Genomic DNA, 25855 nt, shown 5'->3' with positions numbered 1-25855 from the left:
TCTATTACTTTGGGAAAGCAACGATAGAGTGAGTTCCCAAAACCCTTTGTAAATAAATATTGCCGTTCTCTTGTATCTTATCGTCGTCGGTTACATATTTATCGATGATCTCGTTGATTGTCTTTTCACATTTGACCTTTTCTTCATCCAGCAATTTTGTAATAAAAGATCTGGTTAACCAATATTGAAACACTGAATGTTTAGGAATGCTGGAAATTTTGTAGAAGTATGTTTCGACTTCTATTGGCTTGAAATACTCATTATCCATCAAAACTTTCTTCCATACGCCTGTTCTGTATTGAGGAACATCCACATCAAAAGAATAAATATAATCAACCAAGTGAACGTTCCACTTGTGGAGCCCTATAGTTGAGTTGCTGATATCCATTGAGTCTGCTCCTTCAGGAATATGAACTTTGGTTGATAAACTATTATCCAACAAATAATGAGTCTTGGATCCAACATCAACTTGCGATGGAGATGGACCATCGTAATTCCAAATACATCCGAAAGTTCCAGATGGCTTTAAAACTCGCTTGATCTCTTTGAGAGAATCCCTGTCAGCAAACCAATGAAAACCTTGGGCAACTATCACCGAATCTACCGACGCGTCTTCAGCTGGAATATCATAAGACGAGTTCAAATGAGTCTTGATTCCAGGAAAGTTCTTTTCAAAACTTTCTAACATTCCTTTACTAGGTTCCACAATGATGAGATTGTCCTTCCATCCATGGTCCACGAGATTCTTGGTGAATTTACCTGTACCGGCAGCCAATTCCAAAATCACTTTATCGGTTTTAGGAGATTGGTTTTCTATTAACCCCAAGTCTTGTAAAAACTTGTCCACCAGAATTGGATCAAAGTCTGGTCTAAACTGATCATAAGAAGTATGATTGGAATTGAAGGAAGAAATAGCAGTCTGGTGAGCTATGGGAGTCATAGTATGGTGTCGTGGGAAGCGGAAATTTATAATAGTTTGCCCCGTCATGCTCCTTAAGCCGTTTGTCAAAATCGGGCTATATACACAACCAAGGAATCCACAGGATTTCTTACTAATTGTTTTATTGTATTAAAATAAATATGTACATGTTCATAAAAGTCATTATAATGATATATTGTTCTCAATGACGAATTTGTCGATCTTGATCAAATTGATTTCACAGTTTAAAGAAGCGAACGAGTTTTTGAACAACTTTAATAGCTCAACTTTATCTTTGTTGCTGGTGATAAGGATTTCAAAAAACTCAAATTTAAGGTAGCTTGACATGTTTTTGTGCAAGAATTTGTTGAAAATCACATTCAACTTGACAACATCTTCGAATTTAGTCAAGGTCTCTATGATTCTTTTCAAATTTAAAACCGAAAATTTGTGAATGTTTGAGATTTGGCAAAACTTGAACAATAAATCATATCCTAATTTATAGTCTCTGATCTTGGCAAGTAACCGAGAAATCACCATTTGTTGGTTAACATTTATCAACTTGGAATTAAGCTGGTAGAGCTCTCTCAAGTTTTTCTCATTTGATAATTGGTTGAAGATCTGGTTGGTCAAATCTTTGACATCTTTGAATTTCTGTGGAGCAAATAAATTAGATTCGAAATTCGAAAGCAAATAGTAATCATCTACCACCATTTTCAAATCATGGTTTTCCAAAAGTCTCTGGAGTGATTCTCTTGAATTGAATCTAGACTTGACAAGCAAATTAAACTTATCGTTCTGCTTCGTCACCAACAAGGAGTTGAGGTACACAGCCAAGTTCAGTTCATTATTCACCAACTCATCATTACATTCAAATATGTCAACGATCTGCTGATATTGTTCATGCTTCATTAACAATTGCAAATACTTGCCCATTTGAATATCGTCTAAGGTGTAGTCAATCGAGTTGAACACCTCGAATAAATATTTGTTGGATGACATTAAAAGTTTGTCCAAGTATAATGAAAACAACCCATCATCCATACTCTCGATGTTTTTCAAGATAGCAATGTTTATCTTGTCTAAATTTTCGTTGACTAAAGTTTCAACAAGGTCAGAGTTACCAGCTGAAATGTATAATTTCACAAACTTGTTAACATTTATCCTCTTCAAATGGTTAACCAAAAACTCTTTGCTGATCAAAGCAAAAAGGGTTTGGTCGTCAAACTTATAACCTTGGTTGAAGTGCTCGATAAATTTCTTAACACCCAAACCGTAGTTTATGTTCAACAAGGGTACCAAATTAACAGTTGGGACCACCTTAACCACAGGTTTATCAGAAACTTCAATGTCCAAATATTTACAACTTTGTATCATGGACTTGGTTTGCTGTCCTAATAAAGATTGATTAGTTCCGAAACTTTGGGATAACCGAGTCTTAAAGTTACCTAAATCCTCATCAAGATTGACGTAAGTGAGATCTGGATCTTCAAGTTGATTGATCAAAATACTCTGGTAGTTCAAAATCTTTAATAAATCTTCCTCTAAAACTTCGTTAGTTTCAAAAAAATCAAGTAAAAACTTCGAAAACTTGATCAAACCATATATCTTGTCATCAACCAAATCAGATTTATCAAAAACCTCTTCAATCAAGGGAGAGTTAATCAAATTATGAACAACAAATTCGTTGCTAGAAATAGTCAAATAATCCACCACCTCTGAGAAGTAATCGTTAATCTTTCCGTAATCATTGTAAAATTGAGCTTGGTGTTCAATCAATTTCAAAATCAATTCATAATACGTGTTGAAGTTATAAGACATGCCACTGGCAAAATAGTCCAATAATTTTTTGAATGCTTGCAAATCGATCAATTCCTCATTGATCAATAAAATCTTTGTCAACTTATAAATGTTGTCATAGTCATTCAAGTCAACAACCAAAGAAATAAGACCATGGTTCAACTGGAAGTCTTGTCTAATTAAATTGTAGTTCACAATGTCCCAAATGTTATAATAAACATCTTGCTGTTGAGCACAAACAGATTCGTAATTGGCATTGTTCTTGGATGTCTCTAATGAGTAGTAATAGCCAATGAATTTATCAATTAACTCATTGTTTAAACTCATGGATAATTCAGGAATGAAGTTAACAGCATTGAACTCTTTCATCAACTTATAAGCTTCGGTCAAGTTATGGTTAGAAATCTCAGACAAGTATCCAGAGAGTAAGTTTGAAATACCCTCTTTGTCTTCAGCCTTATATGAAGACTTGAACAGCAACAAAATTGAGTCAAGAAATTTAGTGGCAACTTCAAGGTTGTTGATTTTAATTAATTCAGTGACAAGACTTTCGTAGACAATATAATCTTGTTCTTTCGTAAATGAACCAACAGCCATCTCTTGATAAGAATTGTAGACGTGGAAAATAAAGTTGTAGCAGTCTTCATCGGAATTAAGAACTCCAGTACTTTGAAACTTAGAAGTTAATCTGATCAACTGGTTGTAGTATTGGAATTGATCGGTATTCTTCAATAAATTGTTAAACACCAAAGTCATCAATTCTTTGTTCACAAGGTTTGGAAATTGATTTAGCACCTCGAACTTAAGAGGATAAATCTTATTCAAATCCAATTGTTGCACGTCTTTGACCGAATGAAGTAACTCAAGTGCTATCAAAGCAAATTCTTGAGACTTGATAAAAGACTGGTTGTAAAGGATGGTGGGCAAATTCTTCAGTTTGTTGTACGTAACCGAATCCAAGCTTCCCTTCAATAAACCACCAATAACGATGTTATAAGTTGAAAAGTCTGGCTTCATCTGTTCGTTAGCAAAGAACAAAAAGTCTTGGTACACGGTCAACAAATTTGTCAACCTGATTTCAATATCCTCCAATTGCATTGAATTGTCGAATTCTCTCAAGAGCAAAGAACTTAAGACTTTGTTGTATAGCTCAGTTGATCCAAGACCCATGTGATTTCTCTTCAATGATTGATAAATCGGAAAAATTAGGTTGTAGTCCTCCTCTTCAAAAAGACTGTTGATTTTGGAGATCTGGGTGGTTTTAAAGCTCTCAAAGTCGTCGTATTCCAAAGGCTCCAGCTTATGAGCATCTTCCACCGATGTCACCAATGGACTACTGGCTTGAGCACCATTAGACGATACAAAGGTGGAAAAGGCTCTCTTAGATACCAAAGAGGAAGGTGACCTGAGACTCTTTGATTGTGATTTCAACTCACTCATATTGTTATACATATGTTGATTCAATCCCAGAATGTGAAATTTGGTGAAGACACTTGGAGTAGTAGGCGACATAAACTGTAATTGGGGATCAAACGAAATGATATCGATGCTGTTCAGCGAGTGTTTTTCCGCATCTCTATTGAAGATGGTGAAGTACAATCCATAATGACCAGCAGAAATGTTCAAATAACTGTTCGATTGTCGGGAAGGATGAGGATCATGATCTTTGTAGATTCTGGTGTATTTACGGTAGAATCTGGTCAAACTTTGATTGTGTAAATAGGAAGAGGAGCTCTGGAAAAACTTGATGTGTACTGGGTAGTACTTACATCTTATAAAAGAACAGAACACCATGTTGGAGCGTATGAGTCAACAAGGGGGGAAGGCAGAATGCTCCAATAATCTCAAGTAATTTGAAAGCGAAAAACCGATACACGGAGTTTGTTTACTAAACCAAAGTTCAATGCTCTTTAATTGAAGTAAAACACCCAGGAGATTGAAAGCAACCTTTTTAAAGGGATAGGTTATTTATTTATTCGTTTACGAAAGTTTTTCTCTACCGGTGGAAAAGCGAATTGGTGAGGCGACGTGTGTATACCGCTGGCCGTTCCGACTTTTAACGGTCCGTGTAGGGCGGCCGCACGCACAGTTCTGCACCGTTGAGTGCGGATTGGCGGAGCAAGTTGGATTTGACGGGTGAGTCGGCGCCTGTCGGGAACCGCACCGTTTCGGGTGGTTTACCGAGCAGCTTTCGATTACCGTAACCTTTCGTACATGTTATATGGGTGGCAATAGGTTTTGCATAATGCTACACGCTTTGAATCAAGCCTAGAATATAGACATGCGTCTGTTTTGAGTCATCAGGTTATGAGGTACTTGTGGTCCTTACTCCATTCAACTTTCCTCTTATTTTTAGGAATGGCCACTTAAATCTCCTCTTTAGATAGGATCTTGAATACCGATAATTCGTGTTTTAATGGTCGGCCAATGATAATTCAAGAATCCTTCGGAGCTCTTCATCCTCTTCTTCATTCGCTGATTGAAGACTTGTTGGAGAAATCACCATGTCGTGCTTAGAGAGCTCTAATACTCTAAGAAGTTCTTCGTCATCGGACTCTTCTGTAGAGATAGTTTGGTTCCTGGAGAGCTCCAAGGCCCGTCTCAACAGTTCACTTTCGTCTTGTTGATCTCCTTGTTCTGGGGAACTTGCACTTTTACTCAAAGCTATAGCAATCGATAGCTCTTCCTGACTAGAAAATTCACTTCCATTGTACTTTGTAAACATTTTATTAAGTTCATCTTTTTTGTATTCTTCCAAGTCATAATCATCCAATTGATCCTTAATTGTCTTCTTAATGGTGTGGCCCTTTTTTACAGCCTCGCCGATGCTAGATTTTTTCTTTTCGGTTTTTGTATTATCCCGGTCACTGTCTCCAAATTGGAAATACTGGACTAAATCTGCACAGAGAATGATTCCGTTGGTGATATTGAACCTTTCATTGAGTTGAATATCCTTCACGGGTATTTGATAATTGTACATGTATGGATACTTTTTGGGGAATTTGATTGAGCATTCTCTCAAAAACTTACCCGTAAAGATATCATGAACATTACAATACCCATTGAACCCTCCCACAATAATTACAGAGCTATTGAGCTCAACTGCGTTGACAGTGTAATCTCTGTCTCTCCCGTTGGGAGGGATTCCTCTATTGAAATTCAATTCTTTGTACTTGAATTCTGTTTGGAACTTACACCTGATTTTTATTGTTTCGGTAGATTCTCTCACATTCCAAACAATGACCGTATCGTCATCCAATACGTTTGCGTAGTACAACCCATCTTTACCAACCAACAGAGTATCCCTTCTGGTTCGATGGCCCAACTGTTGGAGTTTACCTCTTTTAATATTGAACCCCAAATCAAGTCTTCGGATAAAAATGGTAGGATCGCTGTAGTCAACCACACGTATATGGTTTTCTGAACATATGACGATATTATTGTCACCAAAGTCGATGTCTATAATCGTTTCTGGCCCGATTTGAATGTCAATGGTCACTTCTTCCACTTTGTGTGAGGTATAGTCTATAATAGATATGGTATGAGAAGTGAAAGCAATAATATGCTTTTTGAAATCAGAGAATACTCTGATTATGGTGGCCCCTACCTTCCAGCTGTGAACCAATGCGCCGTCCAAGTTGTAGGTCGATACTACCCCTAATGAAGATCCGGTGATAATATCAGGTTTAACCTTGTTCTTGTCAAACTCCTGGCTCAAGTGTATGCTCTCTATTATTTCGTGATCTTCGGGACCATTCTGATCAGGTATCACTTCTTTGACAGATGAACGGTTTCCTGAAGACGTTGATGTGATCAAATTCTTGATGTAAAGTCCACCTTCACGTGTTCCAAATACTAAGTAATTCCAGTTCACAGAATACGATCGGACAGCATAATGGTTACCGGGGATAAAAGTCTGGTTCTTACCGTTATGCAATGTGCAAATAGACACATTATTGTTGACCCGAGAATATGACAAGAACCTATCACTGTAGAAATTGGTTAAACAGCTATCATTATGTCCTGTTTCCTCATTGATCACTTGATACGTCAAATGTTGTCCTGGGGCCTTCTTCCACCTCTTAGCGTTGCTTAGACGACTTAGATACTCAACAAGCCAGCTACTGGTGCCGGAAAAGCTGGGGAATATCTCATCGTTACCGAATTTTGTTCGGAATGACTTCTCCCAAACGATGGGATCAGAAACAACGCTATTCCATTTCTTGCAAACCAACCTAATGGAGCGTAGTTGAAAAAGCTCTAATTTGGAAAAGATTTCCACAAGAAGCTCTGGTGGAAGATGGTCTATGCTGAGTTTGGACTCACCTATGCTTGGTATCTCCCCATGGATATCGTTTCCCAACGAATCCTTCATTTCTTGCCAATTTCAAAGTTTCCGCGCTCTGCTAATTTACTCTTGGGTTGCAGCCAATATTTTTTTATACTTCATTAACTACATAGAGCTTATTGAATGATTTCAATGTCCTCATTGATATCATCATAATTCATTTGGGCAATAGAAACGGTGTTATCTTCCAAATCGAAAACCGAATAACAGTGTCTCATGAAATTGTCTCCCAAAATAGTGGTGTCTCCAGAAACAATTCCCAACATACAAATAATTTGGCCTGTAGTACCGTTCTGGCCAACTTCCATCACCATGTCAGAAAGAGGTACATCAATTTCTCTTTTTCCATCGAAATTATAGGTAAATTTGTTGCCTTCTTGTCTCAACGAACAAGGAACTTGGTAACCACCAATATTGCTATTGTATTCAGCAGATGGATCAATTGCAGCTAGAATCAGATCAAGAACATCTTGACTGAAGTAGGTCAATGTAGTTCCGGAGTCAAATAAAGCGTCAACGTCCTGGGTATCGATGGTTGCCTCTCTCTTCTTTAACACAGCAGCGATGGTTGGGTGAGGCAGGGTAGAAGAAGTCACCAGCGAGGCCAAAGTGGTTGGAACCACCGACGAAGACTCCGTACTATTAGAAACCAAAGTCACCTGGATATTTGACAAGGTAATTTGCAAGTAAACATTCTGACCATTTTTAGGAACAACGTCAAAAGACACCAAATCGCCGGTATACTTAGCGTGGTCGATGGCACCAAAAAGAACTGATCCCGTGTTTCTTTCAGCTGATGTCAAATACATCGAATACGCAACTTTCTTGATGAATCCTTGTTGTTTCATTTGCACTGGCAAGTTGTCATAAACTGTATCAGCACTTTCCAATTGGGTGTAGGCAATACCCAAAACTCCTACATTGGAGTCGGTGCTATCTGCTACAGCAAAGTTGGCACCTTCAATGACCAAGTCATCTGTAAGTTCAACGGTGTCTTGTCCCCAAGTACCTTTAGCAAAAGTCTGATCCAAATACGAGATCGAGAAATCGGAATTGTTGCTTTCAAAAGTTGTTGAGTTATCTTCACTATAAGTACCATAAGTAGAACAATCCATGCTACCACCATTCGAAGAGCAGTAGGAGTTCTTACTTGACATGACCCATAAGTCGGCAGATCCAGTATCCACTAATACTTTAACTTCACTGGCTGGAGTACCAATGCTTAACGATGCGATATAAAAGGCACTCTCATTCTCCAAGTCAAGCAAAGTCCCATTACCGTCTCTCTTGGTGAAGGAAGAATCTAATTCTTCCATAAAGTTCTTCACAACATCGGTCAACTTGGACCCTTTTCTGATTGCAAAATCCAACTTGTAATAGCCGTCCCCACATAAAACTGGGACGGTGAAAAGAAATACAACCCAAAACAAACGAACGAACATGGTAATTGAGAAGTCTAAATGTGTGTGAAAATAATGAAAGGAAATATAGGAGTTAGCAGTTTATGATTAAGTATTGGTCGGGGTATTTATGTTCGATTAATCCCATTCGGTTACAATGCCTCGACAAGCAAAATCCCACCATCAGCAACAAAGCATAAACTTGCATAGCACTATGCAACAAATTCGCCTCATAAAAAACCATCGCTACATGCCAAACTTGTGTTTGTTTTCATTCAGGTAGTTCCCTGCTCGGTTGTTTCAGTTTCCCTACACCTCCTATTGTTTGCAGCCCAAACTACAATGCAAATAATTGAGTGCGAACCTGGATCGGGCGAAGTCTAACCATTAGTGATTCTAGGCAGGAATTTAGCAACCAAAACACAAGACTTGGGGAGCTTATTTGTAGTACAGTTTGTTAGTCTTTTTAATTTGTTATAGCCATGTATAGTTTCTTTTTAATTTGTTATAGCCATGTATAATTTGTCTTAAAGTATATGGTAAAGTAGGGATGAATACTGCACCTCCGTTATCCGAATGTCGCAAGTGGTCGATTTTCCATTTTCGCTCTTCTCAAGTTTCAATATCACAGACAGAATAAAAGAGTAACTCGTCAGCAGATCCTTGATATCGCAGAAGTAAGCTTATGAATGACAGCTTTGAAAATTCGTAATTTTGTGAATCTATTTAAAAATATGGTTATTGTATACTAAAAGGATCTATACAAGTGAGTCTGAATGATCGGAATAAAATACATGAATGTCGCCCCACTGCCGGAACGAATTTTGTGGTAGAAGATTAAAATTAAAGTTGCATGGTAAGTGGATAGATATTGTTCTCATAGTGTAATTAATAACGCAAAGGAATACGTTAATACAGCACATGGTGAGTAAGAGAGGTTTCTTTTCCAAGAAAGTAGAGAACCATTTTTCTGAGTATCTATTTCGTATATTTTCTAGTGGAACAGTATTTGAAGATATTCAGTAACTAGTAGTCTCTAGCATGGATGATTCATCCTTGAAATACTTGGCTCTGATGAATAATGGAATGCTGATATAGAATATTCATTATCGAGATCAAGAAGTTTGCCAAAGTTTTGGCAAGTTTGGCAGATATTTAATCCCTCTCAAACCTTCACATTTGCAGGATTTTTACACGAGAATTAAGATAGGAACCGTGTGCACATAAACAACACTCCATGGATCCTACAACCAATCTAACTAGTTCCTGTTTTCTCCAGAAATTGTGGTTATCCGTAAGTTAGAAACATAAGGGTTTAGACGTTTGTGGTTGGTCAAATGGAGTAGAATGGGGAAAAAAGCTTTCGAGAAATTATACTCTAGAACCAAAAGAGAAGCCATGTTCATATAACTACTAAACAAAGATCTTATTATGAAAAGTGTTATATTATATGGCGCAAGTTTTTAAGTACAAAAGCTGCACCGATTCCCTAAATCTATTGACCTACTCTAGTATATTTTATCAAATTTTTTAATGTTGATTATTTTTAGTGTTGTGCTTACTCTTTTCTGCACTAAGCAATGTTTTGCCAAAGGTGATTTTGACTTGCCTACTCCTCAAGATTTGGCACATTCACTTAACTTGTATGAGACTAGCGATGACACCGCTAGTCTCAAATTTATTGCTATTAATTATGGTGAAAATGTAACATACTATTGGCCAAGTATCAATTTGACAAAAGTAGAATATGATTCATCAGGATTTGAAGTACTTTTGGAAATAAGCAACTCCACTGAAAATGAAAATCCCCCAAGTTCAGATTTAACTAAACGAGCTCAAAGAACTTGTTACAATTCTAACAAAAGCTATAAAATTACAGGCTGTTCTAACTGTGGTAAATTCAAAGGTTACTTGAGTGCTCATAATTGCAAATCTAAGGGAAATAAAGGGTATTCTTGTTTAGAGGCATGCAAGTGCGTCTTAAATGCACCAGATGGTCATTGCAGTTCCACCCAATGTGACGAATACTGTGGTGCTGTAAACGCGTTTGCTACTGCTGAAGGTGGTGGTTGCTGGACAGGAAAGTGTAAAACAGAAACGGTTCACGCCGTATTATAGTTTTCTACCAGATTGTTCAGTTCAGTTGATAACTAAGTATGTTTATTGGTTAAATACAGAACACCGAGTAATTAATGATGAAATATTTCTCTTAAAAATAACTTATTTCCCTATTTGTTCCCAATCACTTATAAGTTCGTGTACACCCCTTTTGATGATAATCCCCGGACAATACAAATTAGCATGATTGTGACCACGTTTCTTAAACCCAGAAATGTAGTCCTTTAATAAATCAGTGATCGATTTGAGGTCATCAGCATCACAGTATATGTAAAACAAATAGTGCTTAATGTCATTGACGTACTCGTGTACTTGTATTACTGAGGAAGAAAATACGAATTCAAAATCCTCTTGTAAGCAATCAATTGATATTTCTCCTAAGATAGGTTTCTCCATAAGGAATAAATTAAAGTCGGGTAGCTGCTCAAGTGGTATTTATAGACTATTGATCGGTTTGGACACTACTGTAATATTTCTGTGATTGTACGAATAAACTTCTACTGTTAAAGATAAATATAGCAATTATCATACACAACTTGATATTCTTTGGCCGTTTCTGCTATAGCTTAAGTGATTAATTAACGATATTAATTCATTTTCTAGTGCGATATTTAAAATTCTAAAGACCGCATAAAGTAGTATTCAGGGTGCAAAAATATCTCGTAGTGCGGTATGGTTGTATGGGTCAGAAATCTATCTCCAGGGCTGTGCGGAATTGATATCAAGGTGTTATGCCAAATTTTAGTCAAGAGAATGATATTTCCGGAAAAAGATTGTAGTTGGACAGGTAATATTGCTTCCTGTTGAGTACGATCAAATCAAAGGTTGACTTAGGATATTATAGAAATCACAGAACGTTAATAAAAAATTATAATACGTTATTCAGCTTCCTCAAGTGCTCTATTAATTATATGTATTCAGATTACGAAGGGTAATCATCCAGAAAACACTCTATGTTCATGTGTATTGAAGGCTTGATGTCAAGGTAAAGTTGTTAGAAAAAGCACTTGATCTATAAAGTTTAAAAAATTCGTGTTCCGGTTTCGGTTATACCTGAAATATATCAAATCACCCATGCACCGGGTCCACATGCTTCGAGACGTATTTTTTGTTCTCTCCGAGGCTGCTACCAGGGATTAGCTTCGATGTCGTCATCTTCTCCCCAATTTTTGTGTGCCAATGAGCCCGGAAGCTGGACTTGTTTGAAAAGCTCATCTCCTTTGAAATCCGTTTTCGACCGGAAGAGGGATGGGTCGTTTCTGTGGTAGTTCTCTTCGGGTTTATCATCATCTACTTCGTCTTCTTTTTCTCCCCTCTCTTCATCGGGTTGGTCATAGGTGAATGTGTCGTTCAAATCATTCTTGTTTCGAGTCAAAAGATCATCGATATCATCAAGGGTCTCAATGGGTAAAGAAGGTTGAAACTTTTTAGCTCTAAGAACTCTAATACCTCCCAATCCTGATCCATAGTTGTTGATCAGTTCGGATAAGTTAGGAAGGGAAACCTTGTAGACGAAATTGGGGTTGATGTAGATATTATACTCTTTCAGAAGTAACTTGTTCTGAATCATATAGCTCAAGTTGATCCTTTTGATTTGGTTTTCTCCCTGTTCAGCTATTAATCTCTTGAGAAGGTTTATTGACAGTTTGGGTAGCTTAGGTTCGTTAACCTCATACTTATAGTTTTTTGCCACCTTTAAAAGTTGAAAGTAATTCAAGTAATCGAACTGGTTAATTGTATTAATCAAGCTCTCTTCGTCATCCAACAGTGACATACATTGCAAGAATTGTAAAAGCTCAATGGTAGGTTGTAATTGAGTCTTACCAATGAAGTAGATTGAGTTGTAATAGAAGATCAAATTGTTGGGATTTCTTTTGTTTGCTCTTTCAGTATCATCAAGTAAGTTAATTAAGCTGAATCTTGTATCTTGTGAAGAAAGAAGTAAACTTTTTAAATCACCGATTTTATCAGGCTTGAAAATTTTATAATTGTGTGATCTTAACCAATCTTCAATAGCAGAAATGTTCAATCTAATTTGAATTGCCTTAGATCTGGTGCAATACTTTGACTGCGCTATGATCTTGTTGAAAATGATAGCATTGATGTAATAGAATACTTGAGAAAAACATTGGAATCTAACCAAGTTATCTACTTGGTGTAAATTCAACACGTAGTCCAAAGCACCCAATGTTTGAATATACTTCAACGGTGATGGTCTCATAAGTTCAGCTTGAGTGGGTGGATACAACATATCATGTATATCATCAAAAGTATTAGAATGCAATTTTTTCCTTGATTTAAATAAATTCCAGTCTTTGGCATATAACACATTGGAAACATCCACCAAGTTAGTGAAGTTCAACAAGCAGTCTTCAACCAAAGTGTTCAATCTGGAATTTATAGAAAACGATAAAGTGGATACCAAAGATTGGATGATATTGATCAATTCCTGAAGAAACTGGGGGTATTTTTTATAAATTTCATTTTTGCAGAAGTAGAAATGCAAGAATTGTACGACAGACATCCAGTAACTCAACAAAACAATATCCCCTGCACCACCAACAGAGCTCTGATCATCTTGTATGATCATGTTAAACACACCTGATTTGGTGTTGGTGACGGCCCTTAGTCTAGCAATAAAACAATCAAAGAGGAACTCTGTCAATTCGTCGCTGTTCACTTTCAAGTGGGCATATCTAACCAATTGGAATATTATTGCGGCTGGTATCTTGGTATCATGTTGGAAAGTAATATTCTGGGTTCTCAAGTCGAAAATGTAATCCAATAATGGAGGAATATCTGAATCGTTAAATTTAAGGTACTCATCAGGTAATACTTTATCGTACTCGAATTCTTTGAGTTGAACAAGTACATGATCATTAGCTAATTCGTTCTCTTCGTGGTACGCATCCATTTTCAATTCGTCTTCGAGTTCCTGGGAAACAGAAGAATCGCCAGTGATAGCTTGTAACCTTATTTCATTTGCCAAATTATCCATCTCATCCCCAGGCCCAAAACTGTTACCCTCATAAATATCATCTTTGTTCTGTGAATGGTTGTTGAGGTTATGCAATCTGAAATATTCAGCCATCTCGGTGTGATCGGGATTTAAAATACTAACGGCATTTCTGCCATCCTCTTTAGGACTTAAATATGGATCCGCCTGACTACTCAACAACGCCTTGACAATGTCAAGCTGATTGAAATATACAGCCCACATCATAGGTGTATACTGAATTATACTGTCGGCTAAGTCGGGGTCTGCACCATGATTCAATAAACTTTCAACCAAGTTCAAATTGTCAAAGCAAATTGAGTAGATTAATAAGGAAATACCTTTTGATTCGGTAGGATATAAGGAGTTAACAAGATCTTTATGCTTTCTCACTCCATTCTCTAATGTAACAAGGTCGCCATCACACGCAGCTAAATATAATTCAATGACTGATTTATCGGTTTCGTCACCGGTGCTGTCGAATGCCAATTGTAGAGCCTTTTTGGCAGCAACGACTTGACTGAAATTGGGGTCGGAGTAATTTAATAAGGTCTTTCCTAGGGAAAAACTGTTCGACAAGCCCAGGAATTGGTTGGAAGCTAGATTCCAGCCTTCCATGTTGCTATGTGCTAATAAATACTTGAGGTTTTGTCCTTTTTCTTGTTTTTGAAGCTTCGCGCAAAAAGATTCTCAAAACCTTTTTTAATTCCACGTTACAAGACTACTGATTTTGTGTACTACTATTATTCATTCGTTTGTTGTATTGAGTCCACATATACGTCTTCAACATCGCTAATCATCCCTCCTAGTTTTTCCGTTCTTCCACTACTTTGTATTCCCTCCAATTTATTTATCCAATTATGATCTCCAAATTGTATCAACGCATAACCCTTTTGGTGTTACTTATATTGGCACCATTATGTATATACGTGTTTAACACTAATACTGGTATGAGTGGAGACATACACTTCCTTGACTCCTTAACACACCTACCCATAGCAATCGAAACACCTGAGAAAAATGTACAGATATCCTCACTTGGTGATGCCAAAACACCTGAGGAGGAACTCCTTCTAGAAAATCTCCTTCAACTTGACGAGTGCACTATAGTGAATCCCCTCAGTCGAGGGTTTATTGATCTTAGAGGTCTCAGTGCTGGTGGTAACGAAGGACGGCCTATCGGTTGGGGAGCTAAAGGTTACGACTCAGGTGTCAACTTCACTATTGGAATTTGTTCGTCGCCAATGAAGAAACTACACGACAAATCCGAAATTCAGGATGGTATGAACTCTTCCCTTATAGGAGCCTACTATAAGGATCCTAAGTCTGGACAATATGTATCTATTGGAGAGTTTAATACGGTTCCCAAATTCAGAGGTCGTAAATTAACTTTGACATACGACGGAGGTTCGTTTTGCAACATAAGAGATGAAAACGGTGATAAGATCAGAAAATCCACTTTAATAACCTTAACATGCGATAGAGAAATGCATTCCAAGGCGGCTGTATCGTATATTGGTAACAGTAATGACTGTTCTTATATGTTTGAAATGCGTTCACATCATGTGTGTCCCACTGCTGTAAAGGGGAATAGCACAAATGCTTTTTGGATCTTTTTAATTATCATTGCCTCCGCAGTAATCGGGATATCCTCAGGTAATATTCTTTATAAGCAGATGAAGAAGCCCAAAAGGATAAACATATAAGGGATAATTAAATATCTTATATCATTATGAATATTATAAGGGAATAAAACAGATAGACTTTTTTACTTTTGTCCCACTTTGAAAAGAGCTTCCACAGTGGATTTGAAATCTGTAGATTCTGAAACTGGTGGATTGGCTTGTGCAAGCTTGAACTTCAATTCTAGTATTTTTCTGGATACAACTGACTTTGCTTGTGCACTGAAGAGTTGTCTTTCTAGTTCATCACTTGGCCTTATCACATGCATAAAGTTGCAATGGTCCCTCGAACAACTGTTAGTATCGTAATCTCTGCAATTAGCATCATGAAAACTTTGAACCGGAGATAATTCACAGTGTACGGGTCGGCTACCAAACCATTCTTGATTTAGTTCAACCACAGCTCTTCTGGCGCCTTCTTCATTTTTGAAGCGACAGTATACGTTTCCATTCAAATGATTATTTTCGTTTTCACAAACCACCAATGCTGCTATTTCCTCAATTTTACCAAGACGAATGAATACATCTTTGTAGAAGTTTTCAAAATACTCTCGTATTTGTTTGGGATTTAAATCCTGTTCATTCTTATTCAATTTAGGATTCTGATAAAGGTTTGCTAATAGCACTGTGTAAGACGTCAAAGGTTTTGTATGTCTTTTGGAACATTTCTCCCCGTGTCTACAAGCACCAATCTTGGTGTAAAACTGACAGTTCATGAAATCGGACATGATGCGTAAGTTATAATATGAGATTTAAAATGTGAATAGAGATGGAGATGATTTTCGCAGATTTTCGAACTTGAACTCTATTACATATAAATATGAATTTGACAACTATCAAATAATACCTAGAAGCAGAAAACTTGATCATTAGGATCAGACTTCATGGATGTCTTGTCCCAACCTAATTCCTGAGATATTTCGATCAAAGATTTTTTCATTTCTGGAGGTCCACAGATAAACAATCTGTTTTCTTCGGAAGGTTTAGGCAAGTACTTGGTGATCATTTCCTTGGAAACAAACCCAGTGCTACCTTCCCAGTTAGCTGGAGGTTCTGTTAACGTGTAGTGAACTTTAAAATTCGGATAGTTTTTACTCAATTCATCAATTTCATCTCTCAACAAAATATCATTAAGAGTGTTATTGGCGTAAATCAAGGAGATTTTGGTGGTATCAGCGGGAGTGGTAATCACCTCAGTGATCACTTGTAAGATAGGAGTGATTCCGGAACCTCCTGCAATCAACCCAATCTCTTTAGCCATGTTTGTTTTGTATTCCAATCTTCCAACCGGTCCTCTAAATTTAACAGTTTGACCTTCACGTAAGTTAGGAAATCTGGATGATACCTTACCATTGGGATAAGACTTCACCAAAATATCAAAGAACCCGGCATCATACTTGTTGGAAATTGGGGAATAGTATCTAACTTCATCTTTACCATCAACCATGAAAACACAAGCCAAATGATGTCCGGTAGGGATGTCCAATACTTCATCTTGGTGCTTCAATTGGAATCTGTAGATGGCCGAGTTTTTGGAGATGACAGTTCTGTCAATCATTTCTAATTCAGTCCATTTAACAGGATCAATAGAACATCTTCTACTCCAAGCAGAGTAAAAGTTGATACTACACATGATGACAATAAATGCAATGGTGTAGGGCATGTATGAAACATCGAGCATCAAAGTACCAACGATCATCAACGCAATGGGAATATAAATCCCATGAAGTGGTTGTTTCAATAAATCTCTTTTATCTTCCATTTTTCCCTTCAGTAGTTGTGATAATTTCCACAGAAAAAAATTGACGCATTGTGAAATATATGTTCTGCAATGTTCTGATTTTACAATGTGCTTATAAATACATTTATTAGACTAAACCCACATTAAAATATATTGAAGAGAACAAACAGAAAGTATACATGTATACGCGTAAAACAAAGAAACGTGACCTTCAATGGTAATAAAAAAACATGTCACTTTGGAAGGGGGTATAACATTTAATATTCTTCTTCTTCAACTTGCATAGAGTCGGTACCAACTTCAACGTAATCTCTCTCCAAGGCAGCCAAATCTTCTCTAGCTTCACTGAATTCACCTTCTTCCATTCCTTCACCAACATACCAATGAACAAAAGCTCTCTTAGAGTACATCAAGTCGAATTTCTTGTCAATTCTGTTCCAAGCTTCAGCAATAGCAGTGGTGTTAGACAACATACACACAGCTCTATTAGCACTGGCCAATTCACTGCCAACAATAGCAGTTGGTGGTTCATAACAGATTCCGATCTTGAAACCAGTAGGACACCAGTCGACCAATTGAACCGACTTCTTACTTTTGGCTAGGGAAACAGCATTCTGAACATCTCTGGTTACAACATCACCTCTGTACAACAAACAGTTAGCCATGTATTTACCAAGTCTTGGGTCACACTTAACCATTTGGTTACCTGGTTCAAAACAAGAAGCGGTGATTTCAGCAACAGTATTAGATTCATGGTTAGCTCTATTCTTACTGAAAACTGGAGCATAAGAAACCAATGGGAAATGGATTCTTGGGTAAGGTACCAAATTGGTTTGGAACTCATTCAAATCAACGTTCAAGGAACCATCGAATCTCAAAGAAGCAGTAACAGAGGAAACAACCTGAGCAATTAAGTTGTTCAAAGAGCTGAAGCTTGGCCTGGAAATATCCAAGTTTCTTCTGCACATATCGTAAATAGCTTCGTTATCAACCATGAAAGTGCAATCAGCATGTTCCAAGGTGGTATGGGTAGTCAACACAGTGTTATAAGGTTCCACCACTGAAGTGGAAACTTGAGGAGCTGGGTAAACAGCAAATTCTAACTTAGATTTCTTTCCAAAATCAAGGGATAATTGTTCCAACAATAAAGAACCAAACCCGGATCCAGTACCACCACCCAAGGAATGGGTGAATAAGAAACCTTGTAAACCATCACATTGATCGGCCATTCTTCTAATTCTGTCCATAACATCATCGATAATATCTCTTCCAATGGTGTAATGACCTCTGGCATAATTGTTGGCAGCATCTTCCTTACCAGCAATTAATTGTTCTGGGTGAAATAAATCACTGTAGATACCATTACGAACTTCATCGATCACGTTGGGTTCTAAATCAACGTACAAGGCTCTTGGAACGTACTTTCCTGATCCAGTTTCAGAGAAAAAAGTTGAGAATCCTTCTTCACCTCCTTTTGGCTTGTCTAATCCTTCTTGTAAATAACCATCGGGTCTGATACCGTGCTCTTGTGAATACAATTCCCAACAAGCGTTACCAATTTGACAACCGGCTTGTCCAACTAAAGAGAACGTTAGTATATGCATTCGAACCTCATACGCGTGGCAACCAAGGGAGGAATCTCCATGTCTGCCTTTCAATTACGTTTGGTAAATGAACCACTGGACGTATTCAATGGTGATTAGTAACATACCGTTGACACTGATGACTTCTCTCATTTGTATATATGTGATTTATATGATACTAAAGCGATTTAGTTCTGGTGAGAGGAAAAATTTGTATCTTAGGATCGTTTGTTTATTAACGCTCGATTTCAAAACAAAACAAAAAGACGAGCTTGTCGACTTCCCGATTTGGCACTGTGTGCGCTCGTAGTTGAGAATATGCTGGAGTGTGAACCATGTTTGAAATAAATGTAGTTCAAGTTGTATTAGCATTCTGGTGGTGTATGTGGTATTGTCTAATGTAGAGCTCATTGTACATTCATTGTTTGGAACTATTTCTTGTGTATTGTTTGATGACAAACACAAAAACAATTGGTATGCCCTTTTCGCAGCCATCACTAACACCTGTTGTCATACTAATTTTCCAAAATTATCACCCATGACCTCCAATTCTGTGGAAGGGACTTATGTTCCAAGCTTAGTACTGTTTCATGTAGAGAGCCATCATGCTATGATGGGTGCCAAGGAGTTAGGTGAGCAGCTGACAATAGCTGACAGTCTTCTCAAACAAGCAGCATACGGGAGAATTCTGCCCAACGCAAAAATGAATTTATATACTAAGTCCACTAATGTCATAACTGAGAAGGTCGATGGTGTTAAAGTTGCTTATTTTATGCAAGAAGGATACTTTCTCAGTATAGACGGATTGTTGATCAAGACTCCAAGAAGAAGTATTCAAGATATAATCAAGGGTAAGTTCCATAAATCAACTTGTCATCACGTCAATGATCCACAAATAAAAATCGATATCACAAAACTACAGGCTGCTGAATTAGATAGTTATAAATATTACTCTAAAGCTTGGAAAACTAATTAGCTCATTAATATACTTATTCAACTTTCTTGTAAGACCTTCTGAATTTGTCGTCAATTTCAGCCAAATAGTAGGTACCCTTGGCCAATGTTTCAATAGAACCAGTTGGAGCAATGCTCTTCTGCAAATGGATCTTTTCTCTCAAGTCGATAGCAGTCACATATTGTTCAGGGGATCTCTTGGTTCTACCTTCACCCAACTTGTAGTCGATGTCCAAGTTCTTGGTGATGTGAGAGATATCTCCCACAACCTTGGCAGATAATAAAGTGGAGGCTAAACCAGAACCGTAGGAGAAGATTCCGATTCTTTTGTCTTGCAACTTTTCGGAACCAACATAGTACAAAAGAGAGCACAAGGAAGCCCATGCTGAAGCGGTGTACATGTTACCGGTATTGGTTGGAACCTTCAAAGCTGGGTCCAATTGAGTCTTCTTGGTTTCTTTAGTTAAGCCAAGAAAGACTTTTTCCAAATTTCTGTCAACCAAAGAAGTTTCGTAATCAACGTCAACCAACTTGGCAGTTTCTTCGTCAAAGTTAAATTTGGATGGGTCGGATTTGTAGTCATTGTATAACAATCTGGCAAAAGATTTCGTGACTAATTTACAGGTGGGAACGTGGAAAGCATTATAGTTAAAGTGGTTTACGCCAACCGTTTTGCTAGCATCTTTAGTAACTTTTTTGGAGTAGTTCTTGTAGCAGTTATCCAATGCCTTCACATAACAGCTCAAGGAAAAGTGGCCATCGACCACTGGGTATTCAGAAGTGAAATCTGGCTTATAAAAGTCATAGGCGTGTTCCATGTAAGAACCTCTCGAGGATTCAAAAACAATAGGGGCATCTGGACCAATTAATAAAGCAACTGATCCAGCACCACCCGTTGGTCTGGCAGCACCTTTAGAATAAATGGCAATATCACCACAAACAACGGCAGCATCTCTTCCATCCCAAGAAGAAGACTCGATCCAATTAACAGCATTAATGACGGCAGCGGTACCTCCATAACAGGCATTGATGGTATCAATACCTTCAACATCGTTGTTTCCTTCCATCAATTGCATCAATACTGATTTAACAGATTTGGACTTATCCAACAAGGTTTCAGTACCAACTTCCAATCTACCTATTTTGTTAACATCGATGTTATAGTTTTTAATTAACTTGGAGAAAGATGTTAAACACAAAGAATAGATATCTTCTCTGTCGTTTACAAACGCCATATTAGTTTGACCCAACCCAATGGTGTATTTACCTTGAGGAATTCCATCAAACTTCTCCAAGTCTTCTTGGTTAACGTATTCACTTGGAATGTAGATTTCGAGAGCCTTGATACCAATATTTTGTGGTCTGGACATTTTTTGTTGCAGGAATAAAAGAATGTGTAATGGTTCGTTCTTTGAAATTTTGCAGGAAGTCTCGTCGATTTATACGATGTATCAGTTCCGGGGCGCGTCGTGTCCAGGATTACAAATGGCCTCGTTTAGATACATTATCCGAAGACTATTATGGTGGGAACAACCTACAAGAGGCTGTTTGGTCGTTTAAATGGTACATACGGCTATATATTAGTACACACAATGTCTGGACTTTGGGGAAAACGAATATGCCCTATTCTGCATTGTGAGAGGGAACTAAATAAAAGGATGCAAAATTATGGGTTTGCTCAAATAGATTAATCGAACAGAGTTTCCTATTTCTTCAGTTGTACGGTATCATAGTTCTAATGCTATAAAAAGTTGTTATTTTACCAATTATTCATCTTCACTACTTTACCCAATAGTATTAGTTTGCGAGGTGTGGCTGAATACACCCAAATTAAAATAGACTTTATATAAAGACTAGAATACCAGCACTTCACCCTGGACCGGAATATTATGAAAACTCCGAAGCGGTGTTTCCTCTATTCCACAGTTTCTGAAATACGAAAACATTTTCAAGCCGTGTATGTTGCAAAAAAGCTAGGATTCTCCGAAACTGGGATTGATGAGAAATCCGGAAAAATTCAATTCAATAACCTTGTTTGGCTAAAATGTCTTCCATTAATGTACCAAACTCATTGAGAGGCTTCCTAAGCTCCAAAGCTATCCATAAAACATGGGCTGGTACATTTACATGTAAGCCCCAAGCGATTTTCCAGCCGTCCAATATCAATGAAATCAAAGAATTAGTCAATCAGGCCCGAATCAACCACAAAACTATCATGACTGTCGGTTCAGGCCATTCTCCAAGTGACATGACCATGACAACCGAATGGTTGTGCAACTTGGATAGATTTGATTCTATCATTTCCAAAGAACCTTACTATGGACCCGTCAACGGTAATACCAAAGAGAAAGAGGTTAAGTTTGTGGACTTGACGGTTGAAGCTGGATGCCATATTTATCAATTGAATGAATATTTGAAAGAAAATGAGTTGGCAATCCAAAACTTGGGATCCATTTCTGACCAGTCGATTGCTGGTATCATTTCAACCGGAACTCATGGCTCATCCCAGTATCATGGGTTGGTTTCTCAGCAGGTTGTTAGCTTAAACTTGATGAACTCTGAAGGTGAATTGGTCAAGTGTTCATCGCTCGAAAACCCTGAGGTATTCAGGGCCGCTTTGTTATCACTTGGTAAAGTTGGTATTATCACACATGTTACGTTGAGAGCAGTTCCCAAGTACACTATTAAGTCCAAACAAGAGATTATTAAGTTCTCCACTTTATTGAATAACTGGGATAATATTTGGTTGGACTCTGAGTTTATTAGAATCTGGTGGTTCCCTTATTCGGGTAGTTGTGTTTGCTGGAGAGCTTCTAAGTCTGATGAACCATTGAGTGCTCCTAGAGATAGTTGGTACGGAACCTTCTTTGGAAGATTCTTCTACCAGAGTTTGTTATTTGTGTCTGTTCACCTTTTTCCCAGATTGACTCCATACGTTGAAAAGTTCGTTTTCAAGCAGCAATATGGTAATGTTGAGACTCTTGGTAGTGGGGATATTGCCGTTCAAAACTCTGTGGAAGGTTTGAACATGGACTGTTTGTTTTCTCAATTTGTGGATGAATGGGGTTTACCATTATCCAACGGACCTGAAGTCTTGACCAAATTGGACGCTATCATTAAAAATGCTGCTTCAAAGGGTGACTATTTTGTGCATGCCCCAATTGAAGTTCGTTGCTCAAACACTACCCTGTCGGAGAAGCCTTTCATAGATGATGAAGGTAATGACTCCTTGTACCCTTCTCAATCATGGTTAGCCAAAAGAACTATTTTAAGTGAAGGACCGATCAATGGAAACAACTTGAGACCTTATTTGGACAACACTCCAAGAGATTTGAAGTATGTTTCACAAGATGAAATTACAAATGACCAATTGACCTTATATCTCAATGCTACTATGTACAGACCTTTCCACACTGACGTGGACACTAGACAATGGTTTAAGGACTTTGAAGACATTGTTCGTGAAGCCTCTGGTAAACCCCATTGGGCTAAGAACTTTGTTGGGTTGGAGCATAACAATGTACCTGATAACGACTTGCAATCTCAGTTAAATTTTGGTGGTAAAGCCCATTACCTGATGATTGGTTTCAACTCAGTGATGTCTAACTGGTTCGGCGAGAATTTGGAGAATTTCAACCAAGTCAGAAAGTCTACCGACCGTCATGGTGTCTTTTTGTCTGGTAAGAACTGGGCTATTAGAAACGGTATCATAACTGAGTAATCGTTTTTATTATATATAAAATATATGCGTTTTTCAGTATCACTTGAAAGGAGCCTTCAATGGATCTATTACAGTACCTTGTTTGGTGATCACTCTTGGCATGGTCATTCTTTGATGGGTTTCTCTGCTGGTCCATTCTTGTCCAATAGGCATTCTAAGAGCTCTTTCATATTGCTCTCTAGATTCATAAGGATATGGAACATCAGCAGATTGGTATTTCAAGTTCTTCTTGTTCATCTTTTCGTTGATAATGACGTTCTTCATGTTTTTATCACGTCTATTATCCTTTTGAACAACCCCATTGATTTTTTTGACAATCTTTCTCTTCTTCTGCTTCTTTCCGCCGGCCCAGTCTCCCCAACCCGGCAATGAAACATCTTCTTCTTTATCATCTTCATCTTTCACAACCCTCTTCTTTTCACGTTGAAACTCGGTGACTACATTATCCCCCGCAAATGCGTCTTTGATTAGATCTAGTTGTTTGAACGTCTCTCTTTCATCGTCATCTGAGTTATCCAATTCAAAGCCCAATGTTTCTCCTACATCTATTTCCAAGTTTTCGCCGATCTTTGACTTCACCGATTTTTTCTTCATCTTATTGAGAGTCTTCTCCTGCTTAGATGAGTCCTTGTCCACAACACGTACCTTAGACGACCTCTTTGTGTCACCGGCGATAAGCCAAGGATTAGCCTCTTCTTGTGGTTCTGTTTCGTGTGCTCTGGTTTCCTCTGGCTTATTGATGACAATTGCTGCTTTCTTGGAAAGCTTGTTCAACAAATTAGAAGATTCATCATCTTCAATCTCTTGTCTGGCCCTTTTATTAACTGCATTGATGTCTCCATCAGCGGCAGTAGGATTGTAGACTCTTCTACCTTGGTTTTTGATCACATTGATTGAATTCACATCTTCAGAGAATTGTTGCAAGTCTTCACCATTTTCCAACTTCTTCAACATTTCGATTTCCTGTAAGTTCTCTTGCCTGTGACGTTCCTCAGCAGCTTTCATGAAATCCATGGCCAAAACACCCTTGCCCAACTTGGCTCTTGAAGTGTTACTGATGGTTTCTTCTTCTTCATAGTCCCTTTCAATATCAGATGCATTATTATCACTTTGATCACCATCTTCATATCCCAACTGTTTGGTCCTCAATCTTTCTCCTTGTCTTAACATTTCCTCTAACTCTTCTCTGTTGGAAGAATCTTTACTTAACCCACTCTTAATCAAAGACTTTGCCCACTTGGATTGGGTTTTATGCTTTAAGTTCATTCTTTCCTCTGCTCTCTTTCTATCATGATCTTCTTTATCGGACTCGTCTGATCCTTCAACCAAATCTTGATCTCTCAATCTTTCCTTCTTCTTTATTTTACGGAAGGTCTTGGACTTAATTTTTTTGATTCTTCTGGCTCGAGTTTCTTCCCGGAACATTAATTCTCTCATTAACCTTAGTTCGTTTGTACGTTCCTTCATTTCTTCAGGAGACATCTTTGCCACAGCAAGCTCTTCAAACGTAGCTTCTTTCTTATCATCAGTCAAGGCAGATTCGGTCAAAACACTGTGGATTTTCTTTTCCAAGTCAGTTGTTGGATCATTCGTAGATCTGAAGGTAGTAGCAGTGTCGTTATGCTTGATGGTAGGATTCAAGGGGAACTTCAAGACTTCAGCTTGACGGTTCTGCTGAACGGTATCTTCCCATTTACTAACCTCTTCCTTTGTGATTTCGTACGCCGCTCTTCTCTCATGCTTTTGTTGAATGTTGACTGGCAACGGCGTATCCAATGCCTTTGATCCGGAGCTTTCTTCATTGTCTATCAAAATAGCATCTTTGGAGACTGAAGTATCAACAGCAGAAATCATGTCATTGATGGATAACTTGTTCCCATTGGTGGGAAGACTGAACTCATTCTCAATTATGGTTTCACTTATTAACTTTTTCCTTTCCTTGGGTAACATCTTCAACTGAGACTTTAAATGAGTAAGGGTATTAGAAAGATCAACTTCATTTCCTGAATCGTCACCAAATATATCTTCTTCACTTTCACTTTCACTCCCACTTTCATCGTCGCTCTCAGACTCTTCAGATGAAGCGGATTCCCAGGCATCATCTAGAACTACATCTTTATCAGCCGCCAACATCTTGGATTTGGCCAAGTCCTTGTCATCCATATCCCATGCTTCGGATAAACCCACGAGCTGATCCTCGTCGATACTCGAGTAACCGTCGTCACTCTCGTCTGATTCACTTTCTACCTTTTCACCTCTTCTTCTTCTTTGTGCCCTCAGTTTGAGTTTTTTCTCTTTATCTCTTATGGACTGTGAAAATTTCGAGTTCAAAATATCGTAGTCATCGTCAGACCCCAAAGCTTCGTCTGAGTCGATTTCGTCGTCGGAAAAGTCTTCTTTCTTAGCATTGTTCAAGAATTTACTGGCATCCAATACCCCATCTTGAACTCTGTAGTCATCGTCGCCCGAATTCCCGTCGGAGTCCGACCCATTTTCTTGTCGTTCAGCAATTTCAAAAGCATTTAATATCTTCTGGTTGCTTCTCTTTGCTTTACTCTTTCCAGTTTGTCTGGTCTTTTTAGCCATTGTGTATG

General features: G+C 38.0%; 13 protein-coding genes across 13 annotated transcripts; 3 read left to right on the top strand and 10 right to left on the bottom strand. All coding sequences in view use genetic code 12, as the record gives it.

Annotated features, from left to right (window-relative positions):
* Positions 1–4: 4 nt before the first annotated feature.
* On the bottom strand, positions 5–940 carry PSN45_003261 (uncharacterized protein; the record flags this gene model as incomplete). The annotated part of the gene is made up of 1 exon (XM_006684445.1): positions 5–940. The coding sequence occupies one exon, from the start codon at positions 938–940 to the stop codon at positions 5–7; it is 936 nt and encodes a 311-aa protein (XP_006684508.1).
* A 162-nt stretch (positions 941–1102) lies between these two features.
* On the bottom strand, positions 1103–4513 carry RPM2 (RNase P subunit; the record flags this gene model as incomplete). The annotated part of the gene is made up of 1 exon (XM_006684446.1): positions 1103–4513. One exon carries the CDS (start codon positions 4511–4513, stop codon positions 1103–1105), a length of 3411 nt encoding a protein of 1136 aa, XP_006684509.1.
* A 619-nt stretch (positions 4514–5132) lies between these two features.
* Positions 5133–7094, bottom strand: PSN45_003259 (uncharacterized protein; the record flags this gene model as incomplete). Its single annotated transcript, XM_006684447.1, has 1 exon — positions 5133–7094. The coding sequence occupies one exon, from the start codon at positions 7092–7094 to the stop codon at positions 5133–5135; it is 1962 nt and encodes a 653-aa protein (XP_006684510.1).
* Positions 7095–7183: 89 nt separating this feature from the next.
* Positions 7184–8509, bottom strand: SAP7 (Candidapepsin-7; the record flags this gene model as incomplete). The annotated part of the gene is made up of 2 exons (XM_066158040.1): positions 7184–8463; positions 8500–8509. The coding sequence occupies 2 exons, from the start codon at positions 8507–8509 to the stop codon at positions 7184–7186; spliced, it is 1290 nt and encodes a 429-aa protein (XP_066014137.1).
* Positions 8510–11711: 3202 nt separating this feature from the next.
* PSN45_003257 (uncharacterized protein) lies at positions 11712–14198 on the bottom strand (the record flags this gene model as incomplete). The annotated part of the gene is made up of 1 exon (XM_006684450.2): positions 11712–14198. The coding sequence occupies one exon, from the start codon at positions 14196–14198 to the stop codon at positions 11712–11714; it is 2487 nt and encodes an 828-aa protein (XP_006684513.1).
* A 242-nt stretch (positions 14199–14440) lies between these two features.
* MRL1 (Cation-independent mannose-6-phosphate receptor CI-MPR) lies at positions 14441–15286 on the top strand (the record flags this gene model as incomplete). The annotated part of the gene is made up of 1 exon (XM_006684451.2): positions 14441–15286. The coding sequence occupies one exon, from the start codon at positions 14441–14443 to the stop codon at positions 15284–15286; it is 846 nt and encodes a 281-aa protein (XP_006684514.1).
* Positions 15287–15348: 62 nt separating this feature from the next.
* PSN45_003255 (uncharacterized protein) lies at positions 15349–15990 on the bottom strand (the record flags this gene model as incomplete). The annotated part of the gene is made up of 1 exon (XM_006684452.1): positions 15349–15990. The coding sequence occupies one exon, from the start codon at positions 15988–15990 to the stop codon at positions 15349–15351; it is 642 nt and encodes a 213-aa protein (XP_006684515.1).
* A 119-nt stretch (positions 15991–16109) lies between these two features.
* Positions 16110–17024, bottom strand: PSN45_003254 (cytochrome b5 reductase; the record flags this gene model as incomplete). Its single annotated transcript, XM_006684453.2, has 1 exon — positions 16110–17024. One exon carries the CDS (start codon positions 17022–17024, stop codon positions 16110–16112), a length of 915 nt encoding a protein of 304 aa, XP_006684516.1.
* A 236-nt stretch (positions 17025–17260) lies between these two features.
* Positions 17261–18739, bottom strand: TUB1 (alpha-tubulin; the record flags this gene model as incomplete). Its single annotated transcript, XM_006684454.2, has 2 exons — positions 17261–18582; positions 18715–18739. The coding sequence occupies 2 exons, from the start codon at positions 18737–18739 to the stop codon at positions 17261–17263; spliced, it is 1347 nt and encodes a 448-aa protein (XP_006684517.1).
* A 385-nt stretch (positions 18740–19124) lies between these two features.
* PSN45_003252 (uncharacterized protein) lies at positions 19125–19562 on the top strand (the record flags this gene model as incomplete). The annotated part of the gene is made up of 1 exon (XM_066158039.1): positions 19125–19562. One exon carries the CDS (start codon positions 19125–19127, stop codon positions 19560–19562), a length of 438 nt encoding a protein of 145 aa, XP_066014136.1.
* A 13-nt stretch (positions 19563–19575) lies between these two features.
* Positions 19576–20910, bottom strand: ERG13 (3-hydroxy-3-methylglutaryl coenzyme A synthase; the record flags this gene model as incomplete). The annotated part of the gene is made up of 1 exon (XM_006684455.1): positions 19576–20910. One exon carries the CDS (start codon positions 20908–20910, stop codon positions 19576–19578), a length of 1335 nt encoding a protein of 444 aa, XP_006684518.1.
* Positions 20911–21584: 674 nt separating this feature from the next.
* On the top strand, positions 21585–23261 carry ALO1 (D-arabinono-1,4-lactone oxidase; the record flags this gene model as incomplete). The annotated part of the gene is made up of 1 exon (XM_006684456.2): positions 21585–23261. One exon carries the CDS (start codon positions 21585–21587, stop codon positions 23259–23261), a length of 1677 nt encoding a protein of 558 aa, XP_006684519.1.
* A 39-nt stretch (positions 23262–23300) lies between these two features.
* Positions 23301–25847, bottom strand: PSN45_003249 (uncharacterized protein; the record flags this gene model as incomplete). The annotated part of the gene is made up of 1 exon (XM_006684457.1): positions 23301–25847. The coding sequence occupies one exon, from the start codon at positions 25845–25847 to the stop codon at positions 23301–23303; it is 2547 nt and encodes an 848-aa protein (XP_006684520.1).
* Between the last annotated feature and the right edge of the window lie 8 nt (positions 25848–25855).

The sequence above is a fragment of the Yamadazyma tenuis genome, chromosome 4 (assembly GCF_029203305.1).
Source record: "Yamadazyma tenuis chromosome 4, complete sequence".
Classification (NCBI taxonomy): domain Eukaryota; kingdom Fungi; phylum Ascomycota; class Pichiomycetes; order Serinales; family Debaryomycetaceae; genus Yamadazyma; species Yamadazyma tenuis.
Note: the sequence above shows the minus strand (reverse complement) of the source record. Positions and strands in the feature narration are given on the sequence as shown.